Consider the following 26,702-nt stretch of genomic DNA (forward strand, 5'->3'; position numbering starts at 1 on the left):
ACCCCTTTACAGTGAACTTCTTTCGTACTTCTTCCATTCTTTCCTCTTCTTCTTCCTCGTCCAAGTGCTGCTGCACTTCCAACTCTATTAAATCTTCGTTAGTAAGCTCTCCCTCGACATATTCCACTAATTCTTCAATATCTTCCACTTCAACATCTGAATTAAGCACGTTAGCAAGTTCCACAATTTTTTTATTTATGACATCGACATGTTCGTCTTTGTCAAACCCTTCCAAATTATTCACAAAACGTTTCAGGCATTTTTTTATATGCCTTGCATACACTTTTCTGTCACTCCCTCCCAAGCTGATTCAATGTTCTTTATGCAGTGTAAAATGTTGTACGATTTCGCTAGTGTAATGAATACCGACCGACTACGGGAACGAGACTGAGACTGAGAAAAAAAAAAGAAAAAAAAAGGGTGATTCCACATGAGATGCTTGACGCTGAGATGCCGCGCTGCCGCTGCCGACTGGTCGGAGAGCTGGTCGTAAGTCCGGGCAATCGTTAAACAGGTAGGTCATTAAGCGAGGAGTGCCTGTGCAGTGCAAAACCACAATGATGTGTTATGTAAAAATAACAGTCTCCTCATTTCCATATACACCAGGACACCGACATTCGCGGGTGGATACGTTCTGGGAAAACCCCACGAATGTGGGGGCATTGTTTCAATGGGAAATGAGGGGATACGTTCCGGGGATTTCCCGAACCGCAAAAAATCCGCGAATGTCAGGGAAAAATCTTACGAAAATTCAGGAAAACGCTGTGGAAATAGACAAAAATCTAAGAATGTCAGGGTAAAATCTATGAGTTTTGCCATTGTTACAATGGAGACAAGGGGGATAACGTAAATGGGTTTGCAGGTGCTCCTGGCTCAATAAAAAGGCAGCAAATGGCGACAACACCAAAGTCGGGGAATTGGTACAATGGGAACAAGGGGATAACGTTATTGGTTGGCGGTTCCTAGTTCAAAGAGAAAAGTTTTGAAAGTTTAAAATGTTTTCGACCACGAATGCACGATTACAGTTTCATTAAAGATGCTTACAGATAAAAAAAAATAGCTCTGCAAAGCGGGCGTAACCCCTCAGCCCATGCATTGTAAAAGGAAGCAGTGATATCACGATGATGCAGTCAGTTAGAGCACGTTGGACGTCATATCGAAAATCAGACTTCAAGAGGGCTACCGTGGCAGCTAGTGAAAATCGCAGCTCGTCCATTTTCGAAAGGAACCTTCCTCTACTCAACCCCAACACACCCTGCAAAAATGGATTTAATCGGACAAGGCGTTCTCCTCAAAATCGACGGAAACCAATTTCAAGATGGCTGCCATGGAGGCCACATTGAAAATCGCAGCGCGCCCATTTTCGAAAGGAACCTTCCTCTACTCAACCCCAACGTACCCTGCAAAAATGGATTTAATCGGACAAGGCGTTCTCCTCAAAATTGACGGAAACCAAAAGTTGACAGATGGACGGATGCCCGGACAACGTCTGTGATGACAATACCCCTTTTTCAGCCCAATTCGGGCTGAGGGGTAAAAACGACTACACCAGGTACCATTTCCAATTTACTGAAGAATGCATTTGAAAGTACATTAACCGTACCGTAACGCGAAACGGAAAAAAACATGATGATTGATGATGATGATGATGATGATGATGATGATGATGATGATGATGATGATGATGATGATGATGATGATGATGAAGATGATGATGATCCGTGAGGTGATCAGGAGTGGTCACAAGCAGCAGGAGTACCTTGAACGAAAGGTTCTTTCCTTCCAGGTAACTCTTGACCCAAAGGGCGGAGGAGCTCCTTGTGAGCCAACGGCCATCCATATCTAGTGCCCAACTGTGTCTGCGGACGTCCTCCTGCAGTTGGGTCACTTCTTATTAGGAGGTTGGTGGCAGGATTTGCACTCCGGCCACCGTAAAACCCTTCATTCCGCAAAACGCAAAAACGCAAAAAAATCTGAAAACCCACTCCGTGGGAGTACCTCCTGTGCAGCTTCCCTTCGCAGGGCAGCTCACCGGATGACGGGATTGGGGCAAAGCCTTCGGGACCCCCAATCTTTGATAGGAGGGAAACCACGGGGTAACATCCCTGGGTCAGATTGCGGGAAAGTGTGTCGGAGTGGTGCTGAGGTGTCGTCCACCAGACGGCAGTCTCCTTGGGTTAACCTGAGGCGGTCCCTTCGGGTGGGTGCCTGGAATGTCCTATCCCTAAGAGAGGATGATCACCTGTCTCTGTTATCATCTGAGCTCAAGCGCTTGGACATCAGGATTGCAGCTCTCTCTGAGGTTCGGAGACCGGATTGCAGCGAGATAATGGTGGGTGGTTACACCTACTATTGGTCTGGTCGCTCTGATGGGTACCATACCCAAGGAGTTGCTGTAGCTGTGTCTAATAAGCTGACCCCAATGATAATTGAGGTAACACCGGTCAACGAGCGTATTATGAGATTAAGGATTCGTCACTCCTTAGGTGTCATTTCCCTGGTCTCTGTTTATGCTCCGACTGAGGCGAGTGATCTCACCGTGAAGGATGCATTCTACGCCACACTCGAGTCTGTGGTTGATCAGTGCCCCAGACGAGATACACTTCTAGTCTTGGGGGATTTCAATGCATCGACTGGAACTGATAGGGACGGTTATGAGGTGTGTGTTGGTCCCCATGGGTCAGGAACTATGAACCAGAATGGCAGTAAGTTCCTTGACTTTGCAAGAAGTCATGGACTTAGGGTGGCTGGTTCATGGTTTCAGCGCCCACAAGCTCATCGCTGGACTTGGTATTCCAACGCTGGCGGTGTGGCAAAGGAGATTGACCATGTCCTCATTGACGGTCGTTGGAGGATGATCCAGAACTGCAGGGTCTACCGGAGTGCTCAGTTCCTCAATACTGACCACAGGCTTGTTGTAGCAACTCTAAAGCTGCACCTTAAATCCTGGAGAATGGTACCATCCCAGCCGAGGCTGGATGTTGCCAAGCTCAGGGATGAGAGAGTAGCTGAGGAGTTTGCGAACAGGCTGAGTGGACACTTGGGGGGTCTGGGTGCCTTGGGGGGTCCTGAAGAGTTGTGGAGCGCCTTCAAGACCACCGTCCTTGATGTTGCCGGTGGATGCCTTGGAGTTCACCGCAGGGCAAAGAAGAATTTTGTCTCTCAAGGGACACTGGATACCATTGACCAGAGTCGCAGGGCCAGGCTGAATGGCAGAGCTGAGCTGTTCAGGGAGCTGAGGCGTAAAACTGTACGTGCACTGAGGGTTTTCAAGGAGGCCTATGTGCGAGGAATCTGTGAGGGGTAGAGCATCACCTGTGGACAGGTGATTCTCGTCCCGCTTACAGGGGAATTCGCGCATTACGTTCATCCAAGCCCATCCCTCGGAGCACTACAGTTCGAGCAGAGAGTGGTAGGCTCTTGACAGAGGAGTCTGAAGTGAAGGCCCGCTGGGCCGGTTACTTTGAGCGGTTGTACCAGGCTGATCCCCCAACTGTCGACTTGGACGTCAAGGGTGTTACAATCTCTGTTGCTGACCCTCGAATCAACTGTGGTCCACCTACGCTTGTGGAAACACGGGCTGCGGTGAACCAGTTGAAACGGGGCAAAGCTCCAGGGATCTGTGGCATCCATGCCGAACTTCTCAGGGCTGGTGGAAATGCTGCACTCGTGTCGTTGCATGCAGTTTTGTGCTCTGCCTGGAACACAGGCATCATCCCAACTGACTGGAAGAGGGGCCTTGTTGTCCCTCTCTGGAAAGGGAAGGGTGATCGCCAAGACTGCAACAACTACTGAGGGGTGACGCTGCTCTCAGTGCCGGGCAAGGTCTTTGCTCGGATAATTCTCGATAGGGTTCGCCACCATCTGCTTGAGCACCAGCGTCCAGAGCAGTCAGGCTTTACACCAAAGAGGTCAACGATTGACCATATCCTTGCACTTCGTGTCCTCACCGAACGCAGATGAGAGTTTCGGCAGGGGCTGCTTACAGCCTATGTTGATCTCTGTAAAGCGTTCGATTCAGTGAATCGGGATGTCCTCTGGAGGATTCTTGGTCTTCGTGGGGTGCCACCAAAACTGATCGATCTGATGTCTGAACTCTACTCTGGTACTGAGAGTGCTGTGAAGTGTGGTGGTACCATCTCTGACTTATTTCCAGTTGTTACTGGAGTTCGTCAGGGATGTGTACTTGCCCCCACACTTTTCAGCACTTGTATGGACTGGATTCTAGGGAGGATGTCGGAGAGATCAAGTTGCGGTGCGTCATTTGGGAATGTCAAGATCTCGGACCTTGACTTTGCAGATGATGCAGTCATCTTTGCGGAGACTTTAGACATCCTCTTGGGGGCCCTCGAGGTGCTGAATGAGGAGTCGGAGCCGTTGGGATTACGGGTTTCTTGGGTCAAAACTAAGATCCAGGCTTTCGGTGACATCTTGGATGCTGCTGTTCTGTCTGTGTCTGTTTGTGGTGAGGATGTTGAGGTCGTGGAGAGATTCACTTACCTTGGCAGTGATATTCATGTCTCTGCTGGCTGCGAGTCAGAGGTCAATAGACGTCTGGGTCAGGCCTGGGGAGTCATGGATTCACTGGATCATGGGGTGTGGCGCTGCCGGTACCTGTGCGGGAGGACGAAAGTCCGAGTCTTCAGGTCCTTGGTACTTCCAGTCTTGCTCTATGGGTGCGAGACTTGGACTCTGACCAAGGATCTGAGACGGAGACTTAATTCCTTTGGTACTGTGGTGAATTGAGGTGAATTGAGGGACATGACGCGGGATCACATGTTGTGCGTCTCGCGTATAAGGGGAGGTCTCTGCGGCACGAGTGGTTGTCCCCGGGGCATTGCCATTTACATCGGCTGTTCACTTGATGCTCGTTAACTGAAGGTGCTCATTGACTGGTGAGAATGGAGATTATATCGAACTCCGTGCTTACGCGAATTTATTCTGCAATGATTAATCGCACATGTATACGTTACTGCTTATGTACTCCTAGCTGAACCTGTATTCCCCGGTGTGCCCGTAGAAGCGGCTCCAATCAAATGGAATAAAGCCTAAACTCTGAAGGTTCATCTCTCGCTCTCATTTCAATTTATTCCATTTGATTTTCTCGGCTCTCTCAACCAAAGATGGACAAGATCTACAAACCAGAGAGGTTCGACGCAGACCCAAACGCGACTGACGCAGAAATGAAATGGTCGCATTGGTTCTGTTCCTTCTCACACTATCTGACCATCATCGAGGAGGGAGCTGACAAATTTGCCGCTCTCGTGAATCATGTCTCGCCCAGCGTGTACAGGCTCTTCTCGGAGTGCGACACTTACGAAGCAGCGATTGACGTGCTGCAGGCGCTCTACGTGAAGCCCAAGAACGAGGTATACATGCGACATCTTCTCAACACACGCAAGCAAGCAGCCGGGGAGACAATCGATCAGTTCCTGCAAGCTCTGAATCAGCTGGGAAAAGACGGCAGCTTCCGGGCCGTAAGCGCCGAGGAACACCGAAAGGAAGCCACACGGGAGGCATTCATCCAAGGACTCAGATCAGCCCACATACGGCAACGCTTACTAGAGAAAGCGCAACCCACTCTTGACAAGGTAGTCGATCAGGCACGAGCGATGGATACGGCTCAGCAGCAATCTGAGTCATTTGGGACACCGATGCTGCTAATGAACGCTGCTACGGTGGGAACTCAAGGAACCCCACTGGCACAGACACAGCCAGACATAGGGGATGGAGAAACACCCGAGGAGCCGGATACCCAGGCCACGTCAAACTCCTCAGCAACTGCTCCGGTTGGTAAATGCTTCTTTTGTGGGTACAAAAGGCATCCTCGTCAAAAATGTCCCGCCAGAGATGCCACATGCATGAATTGCGACAAGAAAGGGCATTATGCCAGGGTATGTAAATCTACTCTAAGGAGAAATAAACCCACTTCTGCGGCTCTCTACTCGCAGAATAAATTAACTGCAGCCTCCCCGGGGAATCTATCCAAGGCTATCATCAACGTACGAATTAACGGGCATATGGCTGAGGCACTGATTGATACCGGTAGCTCTGAAAGTTTCGTCAACAGCTCGCTAGTGAAGGGCAGGAAATGGGTAATCCACCCGACTGACAATACGGTATGCATGGCCGCCACCTCACTACAATCCCGCGTACGAGGGTACTGCAATGTTGAATTGGACGTAAAAGGGTACACGCATCGGGATGTAAGGGTACTGGTGCTTCGTGATTTGTGCGCAGACGTAATTCTGGGTCATAATGTCCTCAAGCAGCACACGAGCGTCGAAATACCCTTTGGAGGAAGCAAGCCTCGTCTAATTTTAAATGCGTTGACCACCGCGGAGGTGACATCCCCCCAGCTGTTCGCTAACTTGTCGCCGGTCTGCAAACCGATAGCGATCAAATCGCGGCGATATACCACTGCTGACATGAATTTCATCACTTCGGAAACCAAGCGATTACTGGAAGAGGGAATTATAGAACCGAGCGATTCGCCATGGCGCGCACAGGTGTTAGTAACCAGCAGTCAGAACCATAAGAAACGAATGGTTGTCGATTATTCCCAAACGGTCAATCGCTTCACCCAACTCGACGCCTACCCCCTGCCGCGCATAGATGAGATGGTCGAACGCGTGGCCAATTATAAGGTATTCAGTACCATCGACTTGCGAAGCGCCTATCATCAAATTCCCATCCGAGAGGAAGACAAACCTTACACTGCATTCCAGGCAGGGAGGCGCCTCTACCAATTCAGGAGAATACCTTTCGGTGTCACGAATGGGGTAGCTTGCTTCCAACGGGTTATGGACGACATCATCTCAGATGAAAACCTCAAAGACACTTTTGTTTACGTGGATAATGTCACAGTGTACGGTGGGGATCAGAGGGAACATGATAGGAATCTGGACAGATTCTTGAGCATTGCTCGAAAATATAATCTGACTCTCAACTACGAGAAATGCGTATTCTCGGAAAGGTCAATTGACCTTCTCGGCTACACAATAGCCGACGGCACAATTAAGCCTGATCCTGAGCGATTGCGCCCGCTCCGTGAGCTTCCACCACCTCAGGACTTGCAGACAATGCGCCGGGTGATCGGGATGTTCACTTACTATGCGAGATGGATTTCGCAATACTCCGAGAAAATACATCCCCTAGTGCATTGCAAAAACTTTCCACCAGATGCCGCTGTTGTAAGAGCTTTCCACAACCTCAAGGATGATATCAGTAAGTCCGTGGTTTTATCGATCGACAGCTCGGTGCCCTTCGTGGTGGAAACCGACGCTTCAAATCACGCCATAGCTGCTACACTTAATTTAGTCTGGGCGGCCGGTCGCGTTCTTCTCGAGAACTCTCTCTAGAAGCGAACAGAGACACTCAGCGATAGAGAAGGAAGCGTACGCCATCGTTGAAGCGCTGCGGAAATGGAGACATTATTTACTGGGAAACCACTTCACGCTCGTTACGGACCAACGATCCGTGGCATTCATGTTTGATGGGAAAAATAACGGGAAAATTAAGAATGAAAAAATTATGAGATGGCGGATAGACCTAGCTTGCTACAGTTACGACATTGTTTACCGGCCCGGGAAAGAAAACCCTGCTGCAGATACCTTCTCCCAGGTCTACAGTTCGGCAACAATCAGTCAGGCTTTGCAAGACCTCCATGTGTCTCTGTGCCACCCAGGGGTAACCAGGATGGCACATTTCGTACGCAGACAAAATCTTCCCTATTCTGTTGAAGATATTAAACAAATGAATGCTTCATGCCCTGTTTGTGCTGAACTAAAACCCAGATTCTTTGGCGCGGCATCTGGCAGACTGATCAAGGCCACTTCCCCCTTCGAGAGACTAAACATCGACTTCAAAGGGCCCCTGCCGACCGAAACAGACAACAGATACATATTCACCGTTGTTGATGAATATTCAAGGTTCCCTTTCGCGTTTCCGTGCTCGGATATGACCTCGGGCACTGTCGTGAAATGTCTCTCTGACCTCTTCGCTATGTTTGGGAGACCTTCGTACATACATTCAGACAGAGGGCCGTGTTTCATGTCGGCCGGGCTAAAACAATTCCTATTAGAGCACGGCATAGCAACTAGTCGAACGACGGGTTACAACCCACAGGGAAACGGGCAGGTGGAACGGTATAATGGAGTTATTTGGAAAGCCGTAACTCTGGCGCTGAAATCGAGAGGACTGGGCCACGAGCGGTGGGAGGTTACCCTTCTCGACGCTCTGAATTCCATACGCTCTTTGCTCTGCACGTCCACCAATGCCACTCCTCACGAACGAATGTTTACTCACCAACGACGTTATGTTGACGGTCAAACCGTGCCCAACTGGCTGACCCATCCCGGTACAGTGTTCATGAAACGCCCGGTACGACAAAGCAAGTATGAACCGCTGGTGGAGGGGGTCGAACTCATTGACACTAATCCAGAGTATGCTCATGTCAGGCTCCCGGATGGCAGGGAGACCACTGTGTCGGTTCGCCATCTGGCTCCCTCAGGTACTCCTCCCGCAGGTACACCACCTTCTGGCACTTCTCCTTCTGACATTTCCCCCCCAGGAACTCCGCCGGGCGACGGGGCTGCCGCGTTCCACCCGAGAGCGATCGAGGAGTCATCCCCGGCACAAGTCGAGGCTCACCAAGAGGATCGGGAGTCTCCCTCAAGTGAAACTGCCGTTTACTCCCGGAGAGGTCGACGAATAAGGCCCCCTCGACGACTCAATCTGTAAAGGGGATTATCGGCATTCTCGCTGCTCATGCTCCTATATGCCCATTATATCATATATCGATGCTCATTTCCATGCTCCTACAACTCAAAATAATCACTGCTTGGCATGTATGCTTCTGTAGATCTATTAGTCCGCGTTGCTTGAAATGTATACTCCTATAGTGCTAAAGCAATCATGGTGTGTAAGATGGGCCCCTAGTTACATTTTAAAGGTGAGGAGAATGTGGTGAATTGAGGTGAATTGAGGGACATGACGCGGGATCACATGTTGTGCGTCTCGCGTATAAGGGGAGGTCTCTGCGGCACGAGTGGTTGTCCCCGGGGCATTGCCATTTACATCGGCTGTTCACTTGATGCTCGTTAACTGAAGGTGCTCATTGACTGGTGAGAATGGAGATTATATCGAACTCCGTGCTTACGCGAATTTATTCTGCAATGATTAATCGCACATGTATACGTTACTGCTTATGTACTCCTAGCTGAACCTGTATTCCCCGGTGTGCCCGTAGAAGCGGCTCCAATCAAATGGAATAAAGCCTAAACTCTGAAGGTTCATCTCTCGCTCTCATTTCAGGTACCAGGTCTCTTCGGAGAATCCTTGGCTATCGCTGGTCGGATTTTGTGTCCAACGAGCGGTTGCTGAGAGAGACTCGGATGAGATTTGTTACCTGCATAGTCAGTGAGCGTCAGTTGCGGCTGTATGGACATGTGGCTCGTTTTCCTGACTCTGATCCTGCTCACCAGATTCTCTCAGCGAGGGAGTCTCATGAGTGGAGGAGGCCAGTGGGTCGACCACGTGCCTCATGGTTGCAACAGGTTAACCATCATCTCAAGGAGATGGGGATGGGCCTGGCATCTGCCTGGGGGATGGCCAGACGGAGGCCCCTGGAGTACCGGCGGAAAGTGGACGCAGCGACGTGCTGTTCTGGCACATGCTCCCATACCTGACCTGACCTGACCTTGACCCAAGGGACGAAACAGGAATGGATCCAGTCCCTAAAAAGGACAGACATCACCCACACCTTCCTGTTCGCCCTCCAGTACACGGGCAGCACCTGCTTGTTTTTGTTTGTCAGCGCACGCGGGTTTAAGGAATGGCAGAGCATCATGGGCTTTACCATGAAGTCGCCTTCGGCATTTGCGCAGAGAAGGGATACCCTATCATTTGTGGCCTTGAAGCCAGTTGCTTTGCTCTCGCGCTGTGAGATGAATGTTCTGGTCGGCATCTTTATCCAAAGCAAGCAGGTCATATTCACGTTAAAGACCTGCTCCAGCAGGTACTCATTCTCCTTGATGAGGCTCACAAGTTCTGCAGGGAATGCCTTGGCAGTGTCGTAGTCCGTGGAGGTACACTCCCCTACGAGGTTGATGCGCACATTCTGGGTAACTGCGGGAGGAGTGAGTAGTCTGTGCATCGTTTGTGGGGGATTTTTACGGATGATGCTGTATTCGGCAGCTGATAAATGGTGAGCGATGTCATTGTGCAATTAGTCTATATGTAGCGAGCTGCTAATTACACTAATAGATACGCTGAACATTTCCATTCTTTAACTCACAGGACATGACATCTTTCCTATTTGCAGAAAGATTATGCTGAGTGTTTTCAAAATGTAACAGCTCAGATGGTGCTGTTTGTAGCAAGATGGTGATTTACACCAAGACGCGCTGAATGTTTCCATTGTGGAATGTCTGTATGTGGTGTCCTGGTAATTGCTGGAAACATCAATCGATGCTCTGAGTGTTTTCATTCTGTAAGTAACTTACGGGGGAAGGCATGGAACATTGGTGAGATATCCTGCGAAACTATGTTTATGCCACAAAGCTACACTACAGTACTGTATGTTTAAAATGCATATGGTGAAACACCCTGTGAAACTATGTTTATCCCGCAAAGCTACAATACACATACAGGAAGCAGGTTGGAAGATACATTTTTTGCATACGTACAGCATTGTACTGTACGTACATCCAGCTGTTTGTGTGTGGCTCGTGGAAGATATGATTTAGAACTGTGTTATGCTCACGGCTCGTGAAAAAACCACAAGCCACGAAAAACCGAATACGCAGGGCAATTCCCCACGAATGTAGGAGCATGTCGCAAATTATCAACTGCGAATATGCAGAACCCGCGAATGTCGGGGCACTGGTGTATTGTATTATGTGCATGAGAAAAGATGGGGGGCCGTGGTGATATACAAGTGTTACAAATCAAAAAATATATAACTAAAACAACATGATGTTGACGAATGTGCTTCCACCCACATTATTACATTATTATAACACATACTTGTACCGAGTTTTATTTAAATCCCTTCAGCTGTTCTTAAGTATCACATTTTAACATGACATGACCTCTGACCTTTGACATCTTGACCACAAAATCTAATCAGTTTATATTTGAATCATTATACATACTTGCATCAAGTTTGACTTGGATTCCTTAAGCCGTTCTTAAGTTATCGCAGTAATGAAAACCTATCATGGATGGACGGATGCACAGACGCACAGTCAGATGGATAACATAATGCCTCTGGCGACTTCGTCGGGGTAGGCATAAAAATGAAAAAACATTTAGGGATCGAATCCGCAAAAAACAACCAAACAAGTTGGGAAGGAATGACACCACATTACAACATCACAATCCTTAAATTACGGATTGTCACCATGACATCTGTTGGCGTATTTTCATTCTTCGTGGATATGAAAACCTTCGAGAATAAAAGGTATGGCTTTTAAATGCTTCGGCCTTCACCCAATCGTAGTTTTTAAGCATATAATTTTGTACACATTTGAATGGGCGGCCATTTTTTCCCCGTGCCATCCCGACATGTTGGGTACAATTGTACTCCATGATAAGAAGGGTTTCTGAGTGTTCATGTTGGCAATACTGTTACGAATTTGGAAGCTTACTGCACACAACAGCCAGGTCCGATAGATCAGTTATATCGGTAAGTATGTGTTTCTAGGCAGGGTCCGTCCTATGTTTAATGGGTGTTTAAGTGTACATGCGCTGCGCAGTTATTTTATAGTTAGGATTTTTACATTACCAACAACAACAACAATGCCCATCTTCGCTTTTACAACAACACTCTGCTCACAACATTCTTCGCGCGCTCGCCGGCAAGCGGGCATGTGCAGAATTCCATGCCTCAGGCGGTGTGGATTTCACACCAAATATGGTCACGAATCATTTTGTTCTGGCTGCGTGCCAAATAAGGGTATGCGTCATTTTCCGCACAATGGGCGATGTGCAGACCAGAGCCGGGGCGGTCCTTTGCAAGAAGGCGGAGCCGTGACACGCCGTCCACCCAATGGGAGCAGGCGACGGGGGAGCGGACTCGCCCCGAGAAAGCGACGGAAATAGTTGAAGATTGCATCCCGTGTGCTCGAGCAGGCTTCTGTCTGGTCTGCGGCTGACTGCATCGCGCACATCCGAGGCGTCTCGTCTGGCGCATTACTACAGGAGTTCGACCATCTCATCACGGGAGATCACCTCGTCTCGCCTCCTCTGAGTTTGGCTCCCCTGATCAGTGCTTTTGGTGACTGGAGCTCCGGGATGGTGTGGACGTCAAGCCGCGCGCTCGTGGCTAGGTAGCCAGCCGTTCTGACTCCCAGCCGAACTATCCTCCTCGGCTGGAGAGCCGAATAAAGACCTCGAGGTCCATCTCCTTCTGGGTATCTATGTGTGTGTGTGTGTGTGTGTGTGTGTGTGTGTGTGTGTGTGTGTGTGTGTGTGTGTGTGTGTGTGTGTGTGTGTGTGTGTGTGTGTGTGTGTGTGTGTGTGTGTGTGTGTGTGTGTGTCCGTGGGCCCCATCTATCAGTAGAATTGTTAAGTGTTTTTGTTGTACATTATTTGTCATTGCTTAGTCGGATAACTCTGCACTTACGTGCTCCCCTCGTTCCCCAATTATTGTTGAATATACCAGCTCGTCCTTGTCCTTTCTACCATTGGTTTTCCGCATTGCGAACGGGAATTAGGAGGCCTCATTGTTGCCGTAATCGTGCAATTGGCCCGGCATGATTCTGGTACCCTCCGCTCAGGGTACGACTCGGATCCGGCTCAGTAACGGCCCGGATCACGCAGATCCTGCCGGGGGTGAATTTACCCGGTAGTTTGGACGACGTGGGTATTTAGGTATATTGAAATTGGCAATTGACCCTATCCCACGTGGTCGACCTATTGGCGATCTTAGGTCCGATAAGGGACCCGTGACCTTTCAGATTTATCTGAAAGGTACGACCTAAATTCCGGTGTGTTTGGTGGAGCCGACTCCACTGCTCCCCCTCGTGGTTGTGCTCGCCACCGATACCTGGTTCCACAACAATACCACCTTGGTGGGATGGGGTTTTGTCACTATAAAGTATATTTTCACATGTCAAGCATCACAGTGCAAAATAGAATAGTACTTGGTGGAACGGATACCTCAACCAGGCTGAACAGTACATTTTGTATCCCAATGATGGGCTGGATCTGCATCCAGACCTTAACAAAAATCAAATCAGCTTGTTCTTGTTCCAAATTTTGTCACAACCCCTTGATGACCTTTTGAGACATCTCTGCCATACATCATTTTGGCCTGATCTCAAAATGGTGAACAATCACTTGGAAAATTAAAAAATATTGTGCCCGGATTCGGATCTTCACCAAAATCTAATCAACTAATTCTCGGCGCACTCCCAACCTGTCCACAACTTTGGGTCATTCCATGTCAAATCATCAAAGAATCTGCCGTCATCTCTCAGATTTTTGTAAAACTTTGGGAACCAATTGGGACCCATGAAAAACGGCAAGAACTCAAATATTTTTGCCAACAGCCTCTTAATTAGTGAGATACAGACTAACGAACTTTAGACTAATTAGCACGACGTCGCAAATTTAAATGGCCATATCTCTAAAAGTATAACACCTAGAGAGTTGGTTTTGGTGTCATTTTAAAGGTATTTTCATGCCCTATTAATTTGTCTGGGCAACATTTTCCTACCTCCAACCACAAAAAAGTTATCACAAAATATAAACTTCAATCGTGAATCCCCAAAAAAATGTATCCTTCAAATTTCCTCAAATTCATCCCAGAGGTACCTTATGATGTCACATAAATTTTGTGATGGGCACTCCAATAGTTTCTGAGATATGAGCAATAATGTACATGTACGTATGGCATATAGGTTCGAAAATCAGCATTTGTAATGTATTATACAATCATTCTAACCTAGCCATGACAGGAAGAAACAAGTGCTGCTGTTGCTGCATTGAAGAGGAAATTGAAAGCCTAAGTCAGGTTAGTGAACACTGTGTATTTGAACTCACTTATTGATTGTATAATACATTACAAATGCTGATTTTCGAACCTATATGCCATACGTACATGTACATTATTGCTCATATCTCAGAAACTATTGGAGCGCCCATCACAAAATTTATGTGGAAGCTTCTTGACATCACAAGGTACCTCTGGGATGAATTTGAGGAAATGTGAAGGATACATTTTTTGGGGATTCACAATTGAAGTTTATATTTTGTGATAACTTTTTTGTGGTTGGAGGTAGGAAAATGTTGCCCAGACAAATTCATAGGGCATGAAAATACCTTTAAAATGACACCAAAACCAACTCTCTAGGTGTTATACTTTTAGAGATATGGCCATTTGAATTCACGACGTCGTGTTAATTAGTCCAAAGTTCGTTAGTCTGTATCTCACTAATTAAGAGGCTGTTAGCAAAAGCATTTGAGTTCTTGCCGTTTTTCATGGGTCCCAATTGGTTCCCAAAGTTTTACAAAAATCTGAGAGATGACGGCAGATTCTTTGATGATTTGACATGGAATGACCCCTTTATGAAATATCCTGCTCACAGCCAAACAGGTAGACAAATAGAAAAACAGACAAACAGACCAACAGGGATGAAAACAACCTCCGTCCACCTTCGTTGGCAGAAGTAACAATGTTTTCATGTTGCACTGTTCAAAAAAAAAGTATAATGCTTACAAACTAATAGTACATAAATACAGATAATCTCACAGATAATTTCAAACATTATCACGAGAAGGAACCTAATAAAAGGGAAGCTCATACAATCTATGTGCTTAATATAAATATTCGTTCAATCATTGAAAACACATAGAAACTAGAAGGGTGCTCGGTAGAGCGAATACCTCCGCCACATAATGCCTGATCCACGAGAACATATTGGGCCCAATACTTTTTTGAAATATCATGCTGTACAATACTATTGTTACGAATCTGGAAGCCATTTGCACACAAACAGAGAGCAGTCCCTAAGTTCAGTTATTTAAATAAGTATGTGTATAGTTAGAATCCATCCCGTGTCTAATGGGAATTTCATGTGTGCGCTGTGGGTTTATTTTTTTTAGTTAGGTTTTTATCAACTACAACAACAACAGCGGTCCGTCGCCTCGCTCCACCGTCACCATTACGCACGTGTCCTAAGATGAGGAGGTAGGCGGAGCTACAATGGCCTCAGCTCCGACTCCGCCACAGGAAGGTGGGAGTTGCCCCGCCTACCGTGGGCCTGTCCAATGAGGGACGGCCAGCGAATCGCGCGATGCAACCGGCCAATCAGGAGACGAATGGCGAGGAAAGAAATCCCTCAGACCGAAAGAAAGGCTGAGTGATCGGCACGTTCTGTCTGGGTGTGCGCGTCTGCCTCGCCTGGTGTGGCCTGATCAAGGAAGCTGTTTCGGGCTCGATCGCCGGTCGCCTCGTCATCTCTCACTCATCCGCCTTCGTGCTGGCTGGCGTCCGACGCTCTTTCCCTCGTCCCTGGTGGTGCGTTGTGGCGGTGGGTTCGAGTCCCACCACCGGACACGCTCCACCAGAACGCACGAGGCGGACAGGTGCAAGCGTAGGCTCCTGCCCTCAGCTCGCCTTCCCTCCAAGCTGAAAGGCCAAAATAAAGACCCGACTGGGTCCAGTTGTTCTGGGTGTGTGTGTGTGTGTGTGTGTGTGTGTGTGTGTGTGTGTGTGTGTGTGTGTGTGTGTGTGTGTGTGTGTGTGTGTGTGTGTGTGTGTAGCGCTGTCCGTGTGTGTGTGTGTGTGTGTAGCGCTGTCCCGTCAGTAGAAACTGCATAAATGCCCTGTGTTAATTGTACATTACATTGCTTTTATTCGGATAAGCTGCTCTTTGTGCTCCCCTGCCCCCCTGATAAATAAACCCCCAATTGTTCAATGTACCAGCTCGTTGTCTGTCGCTTTCTTTCATTGACCCAGCACGGAGCGTAATGAGAATTAGAGAGGCCATGTGCCGTAAGTTGTCATTGGGACCGGCGCAGCTCTGGTAACTCCCGCTCGGTACGTCGGACCCGAGTCGGCCGAGGGTGTGGTTTCCCCGGTAGCTAGACGGCGTGAGTACTTAGGTAAATTGGAATTAGACAAGTGGACCCTACCTCACGCCGTCAAAATATTGGCGATCACGGTCCTTTAAGGGACCCGTGACTTTTCGGAGTTGTCCGGGAGTCACGTCCTAAATTCCAGGTGTTTGGTGGGAGACGGCTCTACTGCTCCCTCTGGTGGTCGTTTATCACCGCAGAACCCCGACCAACAACACTATATCGTTTTTGGCTCTATCTTTCAATGGTGAAGAATCACTTTAAAAGTTAAATAACTTTCGTATTCAGATCCGGATTTGAATCTTCACCAAAATCGAAACAATTTGTCCTTGTGACACACCCAAACTGTCCACCAAGTTTCGTCTGGATCCGTCCACAACTTTTTGAGATATCCTGTACACAGACAGAAAGGGGTGAAAACAACCTCCTTCACCTTTAGTGGTAGAGGTGATGAGGAGACAAAAGGAAAAGAAAGGAAAGTACAAGAAACAAAAGGGGGAAGAAAAGATCTGCAAATCTACATCAATTATACTGGAAACACCCACTCCCTTCGAGAGCAGCCTGGTGGGGGGGGAGGGGTGGGGAGGGTACGGAGGATAGTGAGGGAGGTGGGGCAAATACATTTTGTGCCGTGGCTAATATATAATCCACCAACTGCAGCAGAGGTTAGTGAACCATTTACACTGTGGCATGTGTACAATCGAAAATTACAAGGTCTCCCCCCCCACCCCCTTCCCCCCAGCGGCAGGAGGATCACGGCGCTCGGAAGCATGGGGTGGGGTGGGGGGATCCTGGGTACTGCCAACACGCATACAAACTTATTTTATTATGCCCTAACACAAGCAACATGGACAAATCCAATAAAAGGTGCTGTTAGTGGCTGGACATACAAAGCCTATGGAAAGGCTGCACCTCCTTTCAAAATTTTCACCTTTTGTTGTCTTATAGCCTGGAATTAATTTGCATTAAATCAGACGTTTTCCCACCTTTATTTACACATCATAACCCACAACTTACAAATTAAAAACAAATTCTACAAATTTCAGAAAATTAATTAATAGTACAACACTAGAATATCTTGGTTGGATTAATGTTCATCCCCCTGAATTAATACTCGGTGGAAGCACCTTTGACAGCATACACAGCTGTGAGTTTTGGGATAGGTCTTTACCAACTTTACACATCTCGATTGGGCAATATTTGCCCGTTCTTCTGCACAAAACTGTTCAAGCTCAGTCAAGTTGTGTGGGGAGCATTGATGGACAACAATCTTCAAGTCATGCCACAGATTTTCGATTGGATTTAGGTCAGAGCTCTAACTGGACCACTCAAGGACATTTTTTCTTTTGGTTCCTTGGCCACTCCCGTGTAGCTGTGGCTGTGTGCTTTGGGTCATTGTCATGCTGAAATGTGAACTTCCGTCGGAATTTCAACTTTGTTGCAGAGGACAGTAGGTTTTCCTCTCGGATTTTTCTGTATTTTGCTCCATGCATTTTTCTTTCTATCCTGACAAGTGCCCCTGTCCCTGCTGATGAGAAACATCCCCATAACATGATGCTTTCACCAATATACTTTATAGTTGGGATGGTGTTTTTTCGGTGATGTGCTGTGGTGGATTTGCACCAAATGTAACGTTTTGCATCAAGGCCAAAAAGTTCCATCTTTGTTTCATCAGACCACAAAACATTTTGCCACATGGTTTCAGAATCTCCGGAGTGATTTTTTGTATACATAAAACGGTACTCAAGGTGGGCATTTTTGAGTAATGGCTTCCTTCTTGCCACCCAACCACACAGGCCAGACTAGTGGAATGCTTGGGATATTGTCAGATGCACAGTGACCAGTCTTTGCCATTAAGGTCTGTAGCTCTTTCAAAGTTGTCATTGGCCTCTTGGTGGCCCCTCTGATCAGTCTCCTTGCTTGGTCCTCCAGTTTGGAGGGATGGCCTGATCTAAGCAGGGTCTTGGTGGGACCATACATTCCTTCCACTTCTTAATAATCGCATTGACTGTGCTCGAAGGGATATTCAAGGCCTTTGAAATATTTTTGTACCCATCCCCTGATCTGTGCCTTTCCACAACTTTATCCCACAGGTCTTTTGAAAGCTCCTTGGTACTCATGGTTGAGTCTTTGCTGTAAAATTCACTACCAGGCAGAGGAAACCTCCAGGAAGAACTGATTATTATTCTGAAATAATAAGAATCATTATAGTTTAACACAGGTGAAGGCCAATTAACTTGTTTTGTGATTTGAAGGTGATTGGTTACACCTGAGCTAACTTACAATTGCTATTATAAGGGGGGTGGGGACTTATCCAACCAATAATAATATATTCTATTTTTGTATTATTAATTAATTTTCTGAAATTTGTAGAATTTGTTTTTCACTTGGAAATTGTGGGTTATGATGTGTAAATAAAGGTGGAAAAAGTCTGACTTATTGCAATTTAATTCTCGGCTACAAGGCAAAAAAATGTGAAAATGTTGAAAGAGGGTATGGACTTTCCATAGGCACTGCATATACACTTGCTCCAGTAAATATCCATGATTTCACACACAGTAGTTATAATGTACAGGGTGTTTCAAAACTCCAGAATCAGCAGGATATTTATTTCACAATTTTATCACAATGATTGCTCAAATTGTGAGCCAATGACATGTAGGCATGTCGAATGACATCAATTTGTAGGTTTCTTTGAACATTTAACATTGACATATCAATTTTATCACATTCGTTTCTGATTTCATTCTTTATCTATCTATAATTCCAGGTGTGTGTGTGTGTGTGTGTGTGTGTGTGTGTGTGTGTGTGTGTGTGTGTGTGTGTGTGTGTGTGTGTGTGTGTGTGTGTGTGTGTGTGTGTGTGTGTGTGTGTGTGTGTGTGTGTGTGTGTGTGTGTGTGTGTGTGTGTGTGTGCGTGCGACCGCTGTTTCTCGACAACCACTGGTCCGATCTGATTGAAACTTGCCAGGTATATTGCGGGGACCTGAGTATGTGCCTTTTCCAGGTTTGATATTAATCGGACAAGTGCTTCCCAAGTTATGGCCATTTATTTACCAACCAATGACAAGACACGTTGCTGCGTAGGCGTGGCCGATGGGGGAAGAGAACCTCAGCCGCGTTCGCCACTACAGGTTACAACGTACGGACTTCCGGATAGTGATGACTTTGTGTATTCCAATAATTTCTCCATTTCTTATGCACATTTATAGATAAACACAATGCCCAAATCCAGTCGTCGTTTACGAGAGCGAAGGAACAGACTGTGTGGTTGTTTGATAGTTTTTTTTTTTTTTGCACATACGTTTTTTGTTTGTTTGTTTTTTTCTCTTCTCTTAAGCCTGTATCTCACTGGGCTGCCACAGCTCACGACAAAATGCGAACGGGATTCTCCAAAATGTATGGAAACGTTCGCGGTGGTTCTCAATTTCCTCGCGTGAGTCGCAGGACGTCGCTTTGGTGTCACTTGAATTTTGAACATGTTCAAAAAATTTGTGCGACAAATTTTCTCCCAAAATTGTCAATGTCGTCACGGTTGTCTCAAACCGGTATCGAACCCTTCTCAATTTAGTTTCTGTGAGTCAGAAGGTGCGACAAATGTGAGAACCTTGTGAGGGATTGGAGACCTATGAAACTAAATTGTGACCGATTGGAGAAAAAAATGATAATCTGTCCTGGGACCCCTGAGAGCGCGACAAAACTGCGTGGCCACCTGTTTATTTTTGATACTGTATGAAAACTTGTATGTATTTGTAACTTGACAGTGTATACATTGTTTGCACTTGAAAATTTTGATGTGATACTTGCATATTTTCATGTGACAATTTCATTTATTAAAGTATTTTGCTACAATATGTTGTTCTGTTATTTCAAAAGAAATTAATCAGAAATTTGCACAATGTATTGTCTACTCAATTTAATATATACATAGAAATCCACATGTTATCCATGCAATGTAATGTAGATAGATTCACAATATTTCAATCCAGATATGACTTTAAAAATAAAAATAAAAAACTCATAGTCCAAATTGTAAAACCAGAATTGTCTGTCCTCTTTCTCTCCTGTTCTGAGTAAAGCACTACCACTACTACGACTACTACTCTAACAGCCTCTCATACATGCCATACTTGTCTCTTCAAGAGCCATTCTTGAATGATTGCTGGAAGGGAGAGGCCTCATATATATATATATATATATATATATATATATGGTCCCGATTTCTCAATTGTCACGCATAGCTATCGTGCGACTGTTGCACGACATTTGCGTGATGGTCGCACGACCGTCGTGTGACCGTTGCGCGACAGTTGCATGTGCCAAAAAATTCTCAATTTTGTCACCTGAACGTCACGTGTATGTCATGCGACATATATGCAAACTCCAGGCGAATTTCATCTCAAATTTCGCCGGGAGTTCGTGGGACATTCGTGCGATATTCATGAGACATACGCAAATGTGTTTTAGTATAAATTCAGTGCGATTCCAAGTGAAAATTATCGCTGTTTTATCGCAATTTTGTGTCTCCAACTAGTCACGAGCTGTCGCAGCCCAGTGAGATACAGGCTTTTGTGTTTTTCCTTGCGATGACATTGCGAAAAGGCAAAATACGTTGGCGCTAATTGAATAATTGGCCATTAAAACTAAATTGCGAATAATCGTAACTGCGATATGCGAACTTCCGGACAGTGAGGACATCAAATCATTGGCAGATCCAGCAGCCTCTGCATTCTTTCCCTGGACGAGGAAACAAAGAAGGGCCATTTCCTCAGCAATGTTGTTTATGAAGAGGTGCTAACGAGATAAAGGTGTGTACATGTAGACAATTTTTTTTTATTATTTATTGAAGAAAAATTGTTCCAAAAATAATTTATCCAAAAAAGTGCACAACTTTTTTTGTTTCCAAGCGTCAAAACGGTGTGACCTTTGGAAGTGTTAAGGAATTCAGCTCTACTCAACATGCTTGCCAAAGAAATACATTTCAATTTGGTGGTATGCTTTGCAAAATATATTTTTTAACTATTTTAAAAGTGAAACCATTCGAACATGGAATACCTAATGACACGGTACTTTCACGTCTCCTACAAATCCTATCGCCTCACCATGGCGTAGGAGTGGCAATGGTCAATGGCAGCGAATGTCATGGCAAGCAAAGACGGAGGTAAACTTGATTTTAATTAACTCTGTGTGTGCAAGTATCACAGCAGTTGTTACTTCAATGCAAGCGATAATTCACAGAATGCATGTGAACATTCCGTACGGGCACGCACTTCTTCCGGATAGTGATGACTTACTGTATTCTAATAATTTCTCGATTTCTTATGCGCATTTATAGATAAACACAATGCCCAATCCAGTCGTCGTTTACGAGAGCGAAGGAATGGCATGTGTGTTTGTTCGAGTTTTTTGTTTTTTTCTTTGCACATACGGCCACGCACGTACGGCCACGCATGTACGGGCACGCGAGAGCGAAAGAACGGCCGGTGTGGTTGTTGTTTCTGGCACGCGGTTTGAAAGTTTTCTTTTTTTTTTTTGCTTGTACGGCCACGCACGTCCGGCTACACATGTACGGGCACGCACGTACGGGCATGCACTAGTATCTTCAATGGTATGTGGCCTCGTGGTTTGTACAACTGATTTCAGGTGGAGTAATTGTGGTGTTTAATTACTCCACATAAACATACTAGTCAGCACCTTATGAAACGAATTTATATTTGAGCAGCTTAAATATCAATAGTCCTGAATGAAACGGGTATAAATCAGTCACTCTTAGAATAATATATTCATGAAAAAAAAATCAGTATGATATGTTCGAGCATTACAAATAATCCTCATTGTTTTTTTTTTGTTTTTTAACCTGTTTGATTTTTGATAAGCTACCCCAAGTGAGAATAGCAGAGGTTAAATAAGGCAAAAATAAATGTAAAATACAGCAAGAACAATGTTGATTAAATAAAGGTACGATTTAATTAATCAACAACACAAACATTTCTTGAAGTAATGTTGCAGAAGTTGTGAAAATTGGTTTTCCAAGACCATGCATCATCAATTTTTCGACCAAGAAATTTGATGCAAGAAACTTGTTTATATTTGTTACTCGCAGAGGTACCAGGCATTGCCCAGTGCTGTTCTCACCCTCTTGGCATTTTTAAGAAATCAATTTTTTTTTCTTTGTGGGGGCCGAAAACACTTTCTTTCACCTACTAAGGGATGGGCTCGGGGATCATTTAATATTAACTTTCACATGGTTACAAAGGCTTAGGCACTATGGAGGGATTATAGTTTGCTTCTTTTTTTGTTTTTTTCTTTTGCCGAAAACGCTCCCCGATGAGCAAAGATCTGTTCGGCCATCTCTGGGAAAAATGGCACCACGCATATACACAGATACAAACGGCTCTCTTATAAAGGCAATTTTTTTATTATTATTCGAGAACCCTAAATAATTCCTATACACTAAAAACTAGATCAGTTAGTAACCTAATATTTTGCATAAATGTAGCCCAATGTTACAGAAAGACATAAAATAATCATGAGATTATTAGGTTCAAAAGTGATTTAGCACCTGATCCGGCAGTGACATTTATCGGTTTTCAGTCAGTCACACCATGGCGCTCACTGTGGAAGAACACATGTTTCTCGAACATTACATCAAGAATGCGTCCTTTAGGGAATGTCAAATTTCATTAAAAATGTCAAATGTTAAAAATCTAATTTAATTTAAAAAAAAATTGCTTTGGTGGTCGAACACTACTTTCAAAAATCAGTGTTATGGAAAATGAAGCAGTTCAGAAACAGGCTGCATGAAAGTTAAAAAGTACATACACCAGGCAAATGTTGTTACACCAGAGAAAGTGGCTGAAGTGCGAGAAAGAATGGAAGCAAGCCAGAATAAATCTCGAAGACGTTTAGCAAAACAAACTCACTGTTCATATTCCAGTGCAAGTAAGGCAAAATATTAGGTTCCCTAAATGATATAGTTTTTAGTGCATGGGAATTATTTAGGGTTCTCAAATTTTAAACAAATAAAAATTTAAATAAATAAATAAATAAAGAATAAAAAATAATCACCCTGTATTGTAGATTATAAACAATCTGTATTGTAGATAATTATCAATCATAATATCCCCCCAGAAGAGTAGTTGTGAAATTACTGAACATGCCATTAGTTTTCTGTTGACAATTTATGCTGCTGAAATTAAATGCTCCTTCTGCTTCTGATGCTCCTTCTGCTTCTGCTGCTGAAATTAAGTGACAATTTATTCGCTGTTATCCAGTTGGAGATCTATTTCAATTCAAAAGCAATCAGAGTGAGAACAAATGGGTCTCGATGGGAAAAAAAAAAGTTTTAATTTGTTGGCCGAAAATATAAAAGAAGATATGAGATGACTTATAAAAGTCATGAATATAACTAATGAATAATGGACCGTTATGGTGCAGCACACATGATCTATTTCATAGTAGCATCACAGGCTCCATTCAAAAATACATTTGTTTCGGATGAAACAAGCAATTCCTGAACTACTCCAAGGCCAAACCTCAATAACAGAATTACAAGGTTTTTCTGGAGGAATCAGAAAGTTTGTTACCATTGGGTTCCCCATTTGCTTATGGAAGGACACAAAAACACATGTATGATTGTGTCATCACAGTTGCTTCAACGCCATGCTGCCAAGGGTGATCACTTCCTGTTCTGTATCGCGACTGGTGATGAAAGCTGGTTCCATCATTTGACCCAGAAATCAAGCAGCAAAGCATAAAATGGCATCACTCCACATCTCCAAAAATAAGGTAAAAAGAGTACCCTCCACCAGCAAAGTTATGGGAACTGACTTCTGGGATGCTGAGGGATGCAAACTGGTTGCTTTCCTGCCCAAAGGGGAAACAACGCGAATCGCTACCTTCACACGCTCAAGAAACTGAAACGTGCACTTCAGGAAAAGCACCCAATGAAAAAAGCTGTCATCTTCAACATGAAAATGTGACACCTCACACTGCGTTGAGGGAAATCTCAAAGAATGGCTGGGAAGTGCTCCCTCACCACCCTTCCGCCTCCCCCCCACCCCCCCCCCTTTACAGTCTGGACCTGGCCCCCTCGGCCTTTGAAAGATCACATGAGAGGCAAGCAAAATGAAAAATGACAAGGCAGTCCAGATAGCCATACATAGCTGGTTGAATGGAATTCCACCACAGCGGGATTTTTTAGCTCATGCAGCGCTGGCAGAAATGCATGGATCATTCTGTACATTTTGTAGAAAAGTAACGTGGTATGTGTTCATTATAATGAATATTATGAATTATAGTGAATATAACTCTTCATTATAGTGAAGAGATCAATCGTGAAATTATGCTTCATTCATCAACAACTGTAAAACAAAAACACCATTTAAAGTTTATTTCTGTGAAAAACAGACTGGTCGATCTAAACAAAATAAAAGGCTGACAAATTTTCTACTACCTTGAGAAAGAGACTCTGTAGATCCACAGCATGCTTCACTTGGAGATGAAACCTGGGGCAAAGGTGGCACAGTTACCACTGTGAGTGACAGACATGAGGGCAATGGAGAGGCAAGCCCTGTAGAAACTGGTGGAAGGCAGGCTGGCGGTGCAGCTTGGATTACGCTGACTGGGGTCGAAGTTGGGGCTGGTGGTGGCAAAGCATAAGATGAGAGATCAAGTGGGCGGGAGAGTAGGCAGCATTGGCCTTCTGCTGCTGAAAGAGAGCGGTACGATGCCATAAGAAATTCCCCAAGAGATTTCCACCTGCAGAAAAGAACCAAATACTTTAACAACAAACTACTTTCAATACTCAGAACAAGCCAACACCACCAAATCCCCTTGATTTTTGTGTTATCTCCAAATCTATCACAAACACACAAACACACAAACACACAAACACACAAACACACAAACACACAAACACACAAACACACAAACACACAAACACACAAACACACAAACACACACACACACTCTTGCGTGTATTCTTGCAAACGTCCCATCTTGCATGTATTCTTGCAAATGTCCCATCTTACGTGTATTCTTGCAAATGTCCCATCTTACGTGTATTCTTGCAAATGGAGTGGTGGAATAACAGGGGGTGAAGGAGGAGGTGTTGGAGCTCTCTCTTTGCGTTTTTGCCTAATCTGCAATGCCTCGTCGACAATCTGACAGGCTTCACTACGCCATGTTCCTTTTTGCAAACCTGCTGGATCACTGCAACATATGAAGAAAGGCAGTATATGGTGATATACAAAGAAAGACAGGAAAGAAGACAGAGTAACATAATATAACTATTTAAAAATCGTGAAGATAAAAAATCCTATTATTAACAGCTATTGCATTCTCAGTGGTATCTAGAGAAAAAAATTAAAGTTTGTTCAGTTCACTCACCAAGCTGCAAACATTGAGATAGATTCAACTCGTAATGATGGGTACTCGCGAAATATCTGCTCCCGTAAAGCCAGTGCCTTGGCACAGCCGCAATCCTTCATCAATGCTTGGCTAATATAATACAAACAGGCTGTGAGGGGCAAACCAAAGTCAGCCAAGGTAAAGCATGAGAAAAAAAATGATGGTCAAAATTAGAGAACATTCCAAATATGTGAATGCTAATGGGTCATCCATATCATTCTGTGGTGTGATCCAGTGGTGTGCTTAATCACTATAATTCTATAGCATATACAAGGAAATCAGACATAGGTGGAGGCCATTCAGCCCATCATGCCTGCGCAAACACCATAAAAATTTACCAAGGCAAGATCCAAAATGGCAAATTTTTTTTTTTTTTTTACATCTATTTATTTTAAGTTTTTGTAGGTTATTTATTATTATTTTTATTTGTGAATACACATATATATTTTATTTTTATATTTTTCCTTCCCCTCAGGGGAGGGGGCATGGGATGGGTTGAAAACAATAAACATCAACCACACAACACCCCTTGATGAGACCCCCACCAACAGCACTCCGTATACATGCAAACAATCACCCATCAATGCTCAAACTACCAAAAGGTCCTATCAACATCCCTACACCCCTCTTGCTCCATAACTTCCAGGTATTGATCTAATTCTAACTTAAACTTATCTACTCTTTTTGCAGCCACTACCTTTCCAGGGAGGCCATTCCATGCATTAACTACTCTGAGTAAAAGTCCCCTGCCTTGCTTCCATCTCAACTCTCCTCTTCTTTGCTCTCAGGCTATGGCTCCTGATCATATCACTGTTGACTCTGTTGAATAATTCATCTGCACTTATTTTCTCTCCACCTTTCATTATCTTAAACATCTCGATCATATCTCCTCATAACTGACTCCTTTCTAGTGAATAAAGCCCTGTCTCTTTCGGCCGCTGCTCATAGCTGAGTCAAACTAGGCCCGGAATCAATTGAGTAGTCCTGAGTAGGGTGAGTATACTGATTCTGGCTCACTTTTCCCCATGTAAGTGAATGGGGGATTTTCAGCGATTCATATTTTTTTCCCTAAAAAATAAACACCCATTTTAGCCCAAGGTATATTTATTTTTCTCCCCTTTTAATCTAGGGGCACTCTTCAAATAACCAATGCAACAAGATAAAGACTTGTTCAAGTAGCAAAGTAGTAATGTGATTTGTTAAAGG

At 44.9% G+C, this 26,702-nt stretch overlaps 1 protein-coding gene across 1 annotated transcript in view; it reads right to left on the bottom strand.

Moving 5' to 3' along the window:
* LOC147033051 (calcineurin-binding protein cabin-1-like) overlaps positions 1 to 26,482 on the bottom strand; it is a 26,961-nt gene extending 479 nt beyond the window's left edge. Inside the window, exons 1-4 of the mRNA XM_085871166.1 lie at positions 25,476 to 26,482; positions 25,146 to 25,298; positions 24,541 to 24,845; positions 1 to 537 (exon numbers count right to left, since the gene is read on the bottom strand). The exon at positions 1 to 537 is cut by the window's left edge and continues 479 nt beyond it. Of these exons, the coding sequence (XP_085727292.1) occupies positions 374 to 537; positions 24,541 to 24,845; positions 25,146 to 25,298; positions 25,476 to 25,576 (723 nt within the window). The 5' untranslated portion in view covers positions 25,577 to 26,482 and the 3' untranslated portion in view covers positions 1 to 373. The remainder of the gene's footprint in view (positions 538 to 24,540; positions 24,846 to 25,145; positions 25,299 to 25,475) is intronic.
* Between the last annotated feature and the right edge of the window lie 220 nt (positions 26,483 to 26,702).

Source organism: Eptatretus burgeri, chromosome 2, assembly GCF_056783735.1.
Source record: "Eptatretus burgeri isolate ZD-2024b chromosome 2, Ebu_testis_v1, whole genome shotgun sequence".
In the NCBI taxonomy this organism is placed as follows: domain Eukaryota; kingdom Metazoa; phylum Chordata; class Myxini; order Myxiniformes; family Myxinidae; genus Eptatretus; species Eptatretus burgeri.